Below are 11,232 nucleotides of genomic sequence, written 5' to 3'. Positions count from 1 at the left end.
CTGTGTGTGTGTGTTTGTTCATTTATTTATTGTTTCTCTTCCGTTGCATACTGCTGTAGATCATATTCACACATTATCAAAATATAGAAACCCCCCCGTACGCCAGCCAGGCTTCATCTTCTCTCTGTTACAAAGGAGAGCCTTTTTAAAAATGTCCCGTCGTTACGTTATATAGCTTAGAACTCTTGTACATGTATATTTCTGCTAATATATAATAAAATCACTTCCACAACAGAAAAGAGAACAAGACCGACTTTTTTTTTTTTTTTTTTTGAAGCAGACAAAATCTGTCAAGACAACGGAGGGGTGTACTACGAAGCAAGATCAACAAATCCAGGCTTTCTTAGTGTTAGCTGGCTCAACAAAACCTAGAACTCCAGTCTGAGATAGTTATCAACGTTTTTCTTTTTCAGACTTTGATGTGACACATGAATCTTCTTCCACAAAAAGAACCGATAGTGCGAAACCTGCTTCATTCAAGAGGAGCAGGGTGTTATGATGACTATAAAATGCATTATAGGAAAAAACACACTGATTGCAAATGATGTAAGATGGCAGAAAACTGATAACTGTGTATGTCAGCATATATATATATATTTTACCAATCACATCCTCAATGCAGCTGCTTATTTCTACACTGGAGACATAACGCTCACGAAGTGCGTGTCGGTCTGAAACTGTCCCATAATGAAGGATACGCTTCAGTTTTTCACCAAATCTCAGTAACTTAAAGGTATTGATTGAATATTTTGAGCGATAAATGCCATTAAAATGATTATTTTTTCCAGTCTGCACTCTATTAGCTGCAGCATGGGCTGTAAATCAAATGTTGTGAGATCACCAGCTCAAGAGGTTTGTCATGTAAAGTAATCCTCAGCTGAGAATCTACATCACACCGTCAGGAAAAGAACTGGAGAAAGGGTGACGCTTCTTAGAGCCGATCCCAATCTGTCAACGCTATCTCCTCTGGAGCAGGTTGCAGCATCAGTTACCATGGCGATGTAGCAGGTTAAACGAGAGCACCCTTCGTGACAACTCTTCAGGCTCCTCATACCTTGCTAACACCTTGATCCTGCTTCATAGTACAACCCTCAGACCTCTTGTTTAGTTTAGTTTCTTTTTTTTCTTTTTGAAACTCAGTGACATCACTTTGAGGGATGGCAGTTGTCGTTGGAAGTTCGGGCTGCATCCTTCGTAGAAAAAAAGTGTCGCAGTGGAGGTTGGTGCGCTGACAGTTGATGCCGAGAGGAGAGGGGGTCTACAGGCTAGTCCGTGAGTGCTGCTGCTGTCGTTGTTGTCGTTGTGTTCGTGACACTGTGCATTTCAACTGCAGCCCGGGAGGCTCTTCTCAAAAAGCAGTCCTGTCTCAGGCTGTTTACTATCGTATTCTTGTGAAGAGGTTCAGCACTGACTTTGACTCCTGGGGAGAGAAAAAGAAATTAAACTGGGTCAAATTTGAAGAGATTTTGGGTTTTGAAGACCAGGTCAGGTGAACTTTAGGCACTTAAGTTTATGATTTGGTCCAGAAATAATTGTGAAACAAGCTTTTTAATCGATTTTTTTTACAAGACGGCACTTTGAAGCAACACAAACACATCAGACCTGTATATATGGACACGTAGCACCATAAATGAGGAATCAACGGTACCTTTGTGCAGCGTGTCTTACTGAAGACGTTCCAGAAACGTAGTGTCTCGTCCCCAGCTCCCGTGACGATGGCCTCTCCATCTGGTGACACCGCCTGACAGAGAGGAGCAGGAGAGAACAGCTGATGAAGGAGAGGAAGGCTTGGTATGGGTATACGATAGAATGGACAAACAACATGCTGAGAAAAGTTCTGTATTACAGACAATACTGATGCAGTCATTGGTGAGAGAAAGTTAAGTCTTCCCCTACTGTCAGCTGCAGGTACTACGGGTGCTTCACATTCAGTTAACTTAAGTTTACTAACATCCTCTCTCCTTCTGGAACATCTAAAAATCATCCGGCATCATGGAGGATCATCAACATCTGTGTGACTGGACTACGGGCGGCATACAGGGGCTTCATTCTTTCTTTATTATTGTAATATTACTTTATCGTTCCTCACAAACCATATTGTTGTTCCAGTTCACTTCAACCGGACACAACAAACATTTAAATGCCGCCCTTCCTTCATTGCATTAGTAATAAAATCAATAGTACATATAATTGCACATCATGTGGTTTCAGTTTCAGCTCCTCTGCTTTGGAACAGCCTTCCGTTTACTGTTTACTGGCATTCTCTTTGCTTTACATGAGGTCATCATATATATTTGCCATGTATGTGATCGTCTTTTATATTTGAACTAACCTCTTTCATTGTAAGATTACACTAGGCTTGTGTACTTTTATTCGGGTACTACCCCTATTACTACCTATTGCTGCTTATACTTTAAGTAAAGCAGCTAAATACTTTTTCCCCAACTGGAAAATATATAAAACACTTAACATGCAACTAAAAGTTGGCATACGTTGGTTATCTGGTGACACAGAACATGCGTTCATTTAGACCAGCGGTCGTACCAGATATAAGACTCTGTAGGAGTGTCCTGTCAACTTGGCCACCTGCGTGAGTGACGGGTACTTCCACACCAGGATCTGGTTCTGAGAGTAACCGTGGGTGCTCACCTGGAAACGAAGAGTGAAAAACATCAAACATGAATCTAAATGTCATTATTGTGTTAAACTGTGTTAAACTCAGTGTGTTGCCTTGTAGAAACAGTGTGGAATAATAGAAATAGTATTTAATTTAATACAAAACCAACATTAAGTAAAGCAGGAAAAGTTAGAATCAATCAGCAGGCCAGGGAAATAACCTCAGCAATGTTTCACTGAAATAGCAACAAAAGTCATCTGAAATGTTGACTAATTGATAGATCAATTTAGAAAACTCCTACTGATTTTATTTTTTCTGCAAAATACATTAATTTCAGAGGGACAGTTTATTTTTAAAGCAATTAAAACATCACAGCTTTGTGACGTCTTTACAAGGCTAACCACGCTACTCACTGCTAGTCACATATAAGAGGTATGCTGGAAACTAGCGTTCCTTCATTAATGTACAAAGGTTCTCCACAACTTATTCAGATCATCTATCTAATTTGTATTCCCTGTGACATTCCTACCATGCAGCCCTCTTGGGTTATGAACTGACACGAGTTGCGGACTGCTCGCGGACTGCTGAAGCTTATAGGGAATCCAAATGTTTTGGATTGTTGGGTGTTTCTGTCTCTGCCTTTGTGAAGCGCTATGAGATGAGTGTTGTTGTAAATATGCGCTATACAAATAAAATTGAATTGAATTGAAAATTGAATTGAGTATGACGACATAATGTCTCGTGTGTCTTGTGAATTCATTGGTGTGCAGAGCCTCCTCACCAGTTCGTTGGCGTGTTTGGACCAGGCCAGGTTGCAGACTTGGGAGCCGGTGTCTGTGCTCTGCAGCGCCTGACCCGTCAGCGTGTTCCAGAAACGCAGGCAGCGGTCGGCGGTGCCGCCGCCCGACGCCAGCAGCCCGTGTTGGTGGGGAGACCAGGCGATGGCCTTCACCGCCGCCAGGTGGTCACTGTACTGCTGCACGGGGAGGAGGCTGGAGCTGTTCCACACCAACAACTGGGCGAGAAGAGACAAGAAGTGGACGGTAAGGATATGTTTGGTGTACCAACAGCCGGTCTGCCAGATTGATAAAGCTGGAATGACCTCTTACTGTCACGGACTGTTTACACCAGTCACATGATGCTACCCTAAAATTTTCAGGGAATAATGGTACTTTTCCTTCCTCACTGCTTCAGTCGGTTTCTCTCTGCCCGACAAGTGAAACAGCTCAGTTCACCGTGTTACAATGATCAAACAATCTGCAGCTGAACATTTTAACAATATGAGGAGAGAAGGATGCTGGTGGAGAAAGAGAGGTCCAACACTTGATGATAGAGTAAAGGTGAAGGCAGACAAATCTCAACTGAGTCAGTCAAAAAGAAAAAGCAGCCCACTACATTCAACCACGCAATAAATCAAACATCAACAGCAATCACAATGTTGGCTTCCTACAATTTAATGAACACGATCGACTGCGTAATTGACATTTAAAATGTGATTTGTTTGAACAAAAGTTTGCTCATAGAAAACAGCCCATGTAGATAAAACCACTCAGTTTCAACTTGAGCTGGCATCAGAACGCCGCATTTCACTCTAGTTTTTGATCATACAGCAGCTGTCTCAGCTGCAGCCGCCTGGCTAGCAGCTACCAAAGCCTGAATGTGAGGCATTTAGGGACCGCTGGGGAATTCTAGTGTCTGTCAATAAGCAGATGCTCAGCCTTTGAAAATGTTATAGGAGCAATATCAACAACAACAACTTCAATAATGTGTTTTGAGATGAAAATATTTTACAAAAATTGATTCTTAAAACACTGACAATCTTTACATCAATACAAAATTCAAAGATAGCTAATCATCAACATGCAAGGTGGTTTGATAGATAGATAGATTCTTTATTTTCTGTCTTGAGTAAAAACAGAAATTCATCTTTAAAACAGCTCAATGAAGCACTGTGCCAAAATCCACACACATGTGAGCCATTTCAGGAGTCGCCTTCTTCACAGAACAGCGCCCCCATTGCCATCGCTATCCATAGCTGTGTCTATGCTGTACAAAAATACATTTGTGGTACCAGTGCTACCAGAGGAACAGTTAGTCTGGAGTCCTGGATGTATATGGGTCAGATGTTGCCTCACCTTGTTGTCGTTGCCTCCAGACGCGAGGTGCTGGTGGTCAGGAGACCATTTGAGACCACACACTTCCTGCCTGTGACCTTGCAGCCTCCTCTCAGCAGAGGGTGGCGTTCTGACATCCCGCTGCAGGATCACTCTGTCCCGGCTTCCAGACGACAGCTGCTCCCCATTCCACGCCAGGGCACCTTGGGCACAAAGGGTAGGAGGGGAGTTCTCTTATTTCACTACTGCTATCAAAACCCATCTGGTGTGTCATACATGACGGTATAGCGTTGCCACTACTCTGAGCGGGCGGCGCGTTTGAAGGCCAACTATGATGTGAGTGATGCAGCTATAAATGAATGCACTGATGTTAAACTGAAGGTAAAGACAGCAACAGCTGAGCTTCAGGTGGAGCGCTGGGAGTTGCGTTTTCTTGTGTAACCACCTACAATAGCAAATGTCCTCACAAATATAGTTTAAACTTCAAATCATCCACTTTGCTCCAGTTATGACTGACCTACTCGGGCTGAGTGGCCCTCCAGACTGGTCAGCTTCCTCCCTCCTGCTGCGTCCCAGATCTGGACGTAACCCTTGTGTGTTCCAACGGCGACCAGACTCCCCTGAAAGCACCAAAATAGTTACTTTCCTCCACGTTCTCCTCTCTGGACTCTCTGTCTTGTGGCCGAGTCATAAACAAGCAGGTCTGGCAGCCTCACCCTTTCATTCCAACAAACTGATGTAACAGAGTCTCCATCCACTGAAAGGTCACATAACCTTGTCACCTGTTAGGATAGACACAGCGGACATAAATAAGCACTTCCACTCACACTTGTCTTCCAAAAAAAGACAGTGAATAACAGCTCAGATGCGCTACATTCTTCATTTTCAAGGCTGTAATTGAGGAGAAATGACATCATAAACTATGAGAAAACCCTCCCCCTGACCTGGCTGGTGCAGGCACTCCACAGGTAGACGCAGGCTCCCAGGCCCACGCTGAGCAGGTTGCCCGCTGACCAGTCTACCAGGTTGAGGTAGAAGTCGTCCTGCAGCTCCGGAGCGTCCAGCACTTTGAAGGGGATCTTGGAGATCTTTCGCGCTGGTTTGCGAGGGGAGCGGAGCAGCTTGTGACTACAGAGAAAAAAAAAGAAAAAATTAGTAGAGTAAGGCGAGGTTTTGAGAGCTGATTCTGTTGAGCGTGCAACAAGTTTCATACCTCTTGTTACTAAGCGGAGAAAGGGAGTACGGTGAGACTTCATTATCGCTATCGAAAGGCACTCTCTTAGTGTGGACAGTGTACTGCAGAGAATAAACACATGAGAAAGAGTCGTAGTTAGAAACTGTAGGTCGCCAGGATCATGCAGGTTCGTCCTTTTTAATTATTCAGTGAATTAAAAGCAAAAACAGGCAGATTGTTAATTCGGTCGCCATGACTCATCAACAACTATAATGATCTATAATGTACTAGAACAGCTCAGTCTTACCGTTCTACTAAACATAAGATTTTTAATCAGGCCTTTAGATGTGTGTTAAATTATCCACCACAATCTATAAGAGTCTCCACAGTTACATGTTTCATTCAGACAGCTTTAGTGATTTCCAACTTTATTAAAAGGGCTTTTTTTCGTACCCTAAAAAGGCTGTGAGAGTCTTGAGAGAGGACTGCATGCCGCCGGTCGTCTGTGTGGGGGTCCGGCACAGTTTCTATCCCGGCCCCGAGCAACTCGTTCCTCAGCAGGGCCGCGTACGCCACAGCATCTGGAGGAGGAAGACGGCGAAATCAGTGATGACACAGATCAGGACTTGAAATGACAGTTATAATAACACATAGAAGAAAAAAAAAAAAAAAAGGATTTCTGACCTTTGCTTGAGTCTGAGCTGGCGTCCTTCGCTTTATGGTTCTGACTGGGAGAGCGACAGTTCTCCTGTAAAGAAAGGAAATGTCAGCAGGGGCCTTGATCACTGAGCTGTAAGTGTCGAGTGAACGGCACAGCGGATACGTCGATAAATAAACCGCTCACGTTGGCGTAGTGGAAGTTGATGCTCCAGTTGCTTCCAGCTCGGGTGGGAATGAAGCGGTCCCCCGACTTAACACTGACAGGGCTGCAGGTCGCACTTAAGCACTGGAGAAGACAAAAATGATGCATTAATATTACTGTTTTGAAAGAAAAAGAGGTGCCACAGGACAATATTTTTCACTGATGTCAGCCTGTTTCACGGCACACTCAAAAATAAACACCCGTTCACACATGTCAGGCATCCTTCTCTGCCGCCACGGAAGACAGGAGGGGGGTCATCTGGGTATTTCTGTACATCTGAGTAACTCAGTCCCTCGCTGCAGTAAAAACAAACCTCTAACCCTGTCATGTTGTTCTAGTCTTAAACTTGTCATCATCGTGCCTTGACGTTGAGGCAGTAAACAGCAAATCTTTAAGTTTCCATCGCCCAGAAGAGAAGAAGTAGAACAGGGCGGGCAGCCGCTGGAGCCGGAGGAAACACCTAGTTTTATATGAAGAGCGTTTTGTGGCAGTGATGGTGCTGCCTTGAATAAAGCTTCACAGTTAGCCGTTAGACTTCCCTTCATTTTACCGACCTGTATAGTCGCATAAAACTATTTAACATCGCTGCGGTGTTACCAGTTAACGTGCCATACTCTAGCCTGGACTAGGGTGAGCTTATTTAGACAAGACGAGGACAGTCAGCCCGGCAATGGGATGCTCAAATGATACTCGAAGTTTGCTCAAAGATGCCTTATAATTTCAATACATTTAAAGTGTGCCTCCTCCAGGACAGGACATGAAAACTTTTGGTCACTCTAGCCTGGACCAAAACAGGCAACCATTTTTGCTTTTGGAGTTGTCCAAAGTCAAACACAACTGTGATAACGTTTTATTTGAATGAAGCTGTAAACAGACTGAGCATGCTGACAGTTTGACAGCCTCTACACGTGCTTTTGTTTACACTGAGATGACTTTAGTTCCTCTGTAGACATAGGTTTCTGGGGGGGATGCAATATTTACAACACGTGCATTTGTCCCCCTCAGAAAGCTGCTACAACATTCACTCATCACACCTGAATTTTGAGTTTTTGCTTTGCATAAATGCAGACATTTTAAAATGATGCAGAACTGCTTCACATAGAAATCACCAGAACCAGTAGTGTCTGACGCTGCGTGTTTCCTGCAGCGGGACTCCCACTCGGTCTGCGGGGCTCACCTTGGTCAGGCGGCTCTCCGTGGGCAGGTTCTGGTGGTTGATTTGCCTCAGCAGCCGTCTCTCGTACTCTTGGTCCATCTCTGACGAGCAGCAAGGCCCCTCTGCTGCCCTCCCCGAGCCCCTTTAAACCTCCGCTCCCTGCCGGTGAGGAAACCCGCAGAGGAGCCCCATCTCTGTGGAAAAACCCGACAGGAACCAGTGAGCGAGCTCCGAACATACACACAGCTCTACACTCACACACACTCACACACACACACACACACACCAAACGGCCTCCTCAGCCAGGCGACGTTCAGGTTGTTCTGCTTTAAACCGACGCGCTTTAAAACACACAGCCCTGCGTTAGCGGCTAGCCGCTAGCATAGCGGCGGATACGTTTGGGGGTAAAATGGCTAAAAAACGGCCCCGCGGTGCGCTATTGACAGCCGCACCGTTGTCATGGCATCACAACAACCCGTCCGCAAGCAACAACATCAGCTGACGAGTCGGCGCCGACGCCGTCTTACCGACTGTGACACGGCGGCTCAGGTCACCGGGTCAACCGTCATCTCCGGGGGAAGCGAGCGGCGCTGCGGCGGGGAGACCGTCGTGGTTTTCCGGCGAGCGGCGGCGGTTCATCCAAACGCCAGACCTGCGACTCCCTGGTGTTGTTTATGTTCGCGACAAAGATGGCGACCGAATCAGCTGGAGCAGAAATCGCTCGGTTGACTTCTGCTGCCTGTGCGGCGGCGCAGTTGCGACGCCCGCCGGCCGCGCATGCTCACTGCAGTCTAGTCTGGGGTTGTTTCTCGTCGGTCCGCAGGGTGTCGCTGCTGCACTGCGGAATAATCCGCCTGCTGCTGCTGCTGCTGCTGCTGTGAAAGTCCAGGTGCTCTAAAAATGAGACATGGACGTTTAAACAAAACATTGTGAACACATATATTTATGAAACTGAAGTTATGTTTGAGCCCTGGACCCACTGAAGAAGTTGATTTAAAATTTATGACAACTTCAGACACTGTAAACATGATTTTAAACTCATGGCATGCTTCATAACATAGGGTTTGTGTTCATTAAACTAGAATAGAAAGTCTTTATCCAAGTACAATGACATTTAAAGAGCTGCTCCCTCGGTGCACCAGCAATATACACTATTAGACATACAGGATGTATATTATAATACTTTGTACAAACCTATGAAACTCGCTTTAAAAACAACTGCCATAGCAGAGTGGTAGTGAAGTAGTTTTTATATATGAGGTAGACTTTGTGTACATAGAAGTGACACAGTGCCACTTTAGTTTAATATTGACCTTTTTGATGATAATAATAAAAAAATGTTGTTTATACAGTACTTTTAAAAACAAGAGTTTGCAAAAGCAGGAGGATTAAACTGCAGCATAAGAGGAAGTTAATACAGAAAGAATGGTGATGCAAAAGTATGAATAAATAATTCTAGCAATAAAATCCTAACAGTCAAGTCATTCATATTGCACATTTTAAACAGCCATTGCTGAGCCACAGTACTTTCCAAATTATTGACCCAACCAGTTTGATATCTGAGCTCCGTGCCCACGCCAGAAATGCTGGCGTCACCTTTGACTCAGCGCTGAAGTTTGACCAGCGTGATGATGAACTGTGTGCTAACAGGGTGTTACTGTCAACTGAGGAAGCTCTAATCCATCCTCTGACTGAATGACATGAAGACGATCAGCACTGTAATCATTTCCTCAAGGCTAGATGATTGCAACTCGCTCTCTCTCTTCTGAAGCTGCTGCAGAATTCTGCTGCAACTCCTCGCTGGTACCAGAAAACTGGGAGGCCTGACACCTGTACTAGCATCTCTGCTACCTGCTGAGACCAGTTCTTTTATTTATCTATAAAACCATGCATGTGTTTGGTACATTTCAGAACTTCAGAGGCCTTTTAGATCCTGAGAAAAACTGCTGTAGCAACACCAAAGCAGCCTTCCTTTTTCTAATATGACAAGACGCACATGTTTTAATGGCTTTTGGATGATCTTTGGGGTTGTAATATTTTTGTATTTCATATACTTTCATTGTAAAACTGGATCCTACAAGTTATCAGCTTGCTTTGTCTTATTTTTCTTTAAAAAAAAATCTAATATATTCTTTTTATTTAGTTAAACGTATGGCTTTTAAGTTTTTATACTGTTCTCTGTCTTTCTTTTTTTTTTACTTTGTGGGCTAGCACTGCATTGGGTTGTTTTAAAACATGCTAATAAACTTGATTTAGATTCATTTTGGCTCAGCAACTGGTGTTTAAAGTGATTTAGATTTGAGTTGATCTATAGGAATTTCTATATCTTGTCACCTTCATCAAATGTGAAAGCTCAGTTCTTGCAAAAGAGGGTAACCACTTTGACTTTCCTCCTCATATTGTATATAATATAACTATTAATCATAAATAAAGTCATACTTAAGGAGAAAAACAAGACAAAGCACCAACAGTTTTCACCAAAGACATGTGAGAGGAAAACAGTTCCACACATTCCCTTTTAAAACTGACCTCTTGCACTAATTTGCAGAAGCTGCACCATCATCAGATGCGTGTGTGTCATGCAGGTAGAGCGCTGATAGGCCATCGCTGCCAAAGGGCGCCCGCGTAAACGTGACTTTAGAGTAAACAGAGGTCGTATTTGCCCTCAGTGATACTAAATACCCCAGCACCCCCCTCTGCCTATTAGCACACTTCGCAAATGAAACAGGCAGATAAAGTTTTTACTCTTTGAACTCTTTCGTGTGCGGTTTCCTTGACAAAGAGACGGAGGTGAACCGACCGGCTGCTGCCTGGCTTTTAATGAGACTGTAACATGGGAGAGTGGAGACGAGGCATGGCATCTCCGCCGACAGCCCGAGCTGCACGTAGACCGTCCGCCACGCCGCCTGATCACATACTGGAAGGCACTGAGCCTACATTCACATGTCAGCAGACCTGCTGAAGGCTGCACTGTTTATGGGTCGGCTCTGATTTACTCGTCAGATTCACACGCTGCTGCAAATATTATCCCAAGAAACAACTTTGAAGTTCTCGTATTTGATGGTACTTTGTTTGTACTTTGCAGAGAAATATTCTCCTTTTATTACAAACATAGGATCAGCTTTATGTAGGGTTTCCCTCAAAGATAGTTCCGTTTAAATAAACAGTTTGGATCCCAGAATGGCAAAATAATTAGATATAGCCTCCATATGGATGATAGCAGCAGCTTATTCATTACTTACAGCTACCTAGGTCGATTGCTTCCAACATTGTAAAGATTCCTTCTGGTGAAAATGTCAGTTTTTATCT

The 11,232-nt window shown here is 44.1% G+C and overlaps 1 protein-coding gene across 1 annotated transcript; it reads right to left on the bottom strand.

Annotated features, from left to right (window-relative positions):
- Positions 1-7: 7 nt before the first annotated feature.
- Positions 8-8,627, bottom strand: fzr1b (fizzy/cell division cycle 20 related 1b). Its single transcript, XM_008292293.1, has 14 exons — positions 8,451-8,627; positions 7,945-8,117; positions 6,750-6,851; positions 6,590-6,653; positions 6,359-6,486; positions 5,945-6,027; positions 5,676-5,859; positions 5,448-5,513; positions 5,249-5,351; positions 4,753-4,934; positions 3,399-3,632; positions 2,545-2,649; positions 1,649-1,741; positions 8-1,420 (listed from the first exon to the last, which is right to left on the bottom strand). Exons 2-14 carry the CDS (start codon positions 8,020-8,022, stop codon positions 1,379-1,381), a joined length of 1,464 nt encoding a protein of 487 aa, XP_008290515.1. The 5' UTR covers positions 8,023-8,117; positions 8,451-8,627; the 3' UTR covers positions 8-1,378.
- Positions 8,628-11,232: the final 2,605 nt, after the last annotated feature.

This window comes from Stegastes partitus, unplaced genomic scaffold, assembly GCF_000690725.1.
Source record: "Stegastes partitus isolate 25-593 unplaced genomic scaffold, Stegastes_partitus-1.0.2 Scaffold0, whole genome shotgun sequence".
In the NCBI taxonomy this organism is placed as follows: domain Eukaryota; kingdom Metazoa; phylum Chordata; class Actinopteri; family Pomacentridae; genus Stegastes; species Stegastes partitus.
The sequence above is the reverse complement of the archived record's forward strand: the minus strand, read 5'-3'. Positions and strand labels throughout refer to the sequence as shown.

Excerpts from the sequence above, each read along its gene's own strand:
- fzr1b (XM_008292293.1), bottom strand. The coding sequence starts at position 8,022 with ATGGACCAAGAGTACGAGAGACGGCTGCTGAGGCAAATCAACCACCAG. Across the intron at positions 6,852-7,944 it reads CGGAGAGCCGCCTGACCAAG|TGCTTAAGTGCGACCTGCAG; the intron begins GTGAGCCCCGCA and ends TGTCTTCTCCAG. Across the intron at positions 3,633-4,752 it reads CTGGAGGCAACGACAACAAG|TTGTTGGTGTGGAACAGCTC; the intron begins GTGAGGCAACAT and ends CTTCTCGCCCAG.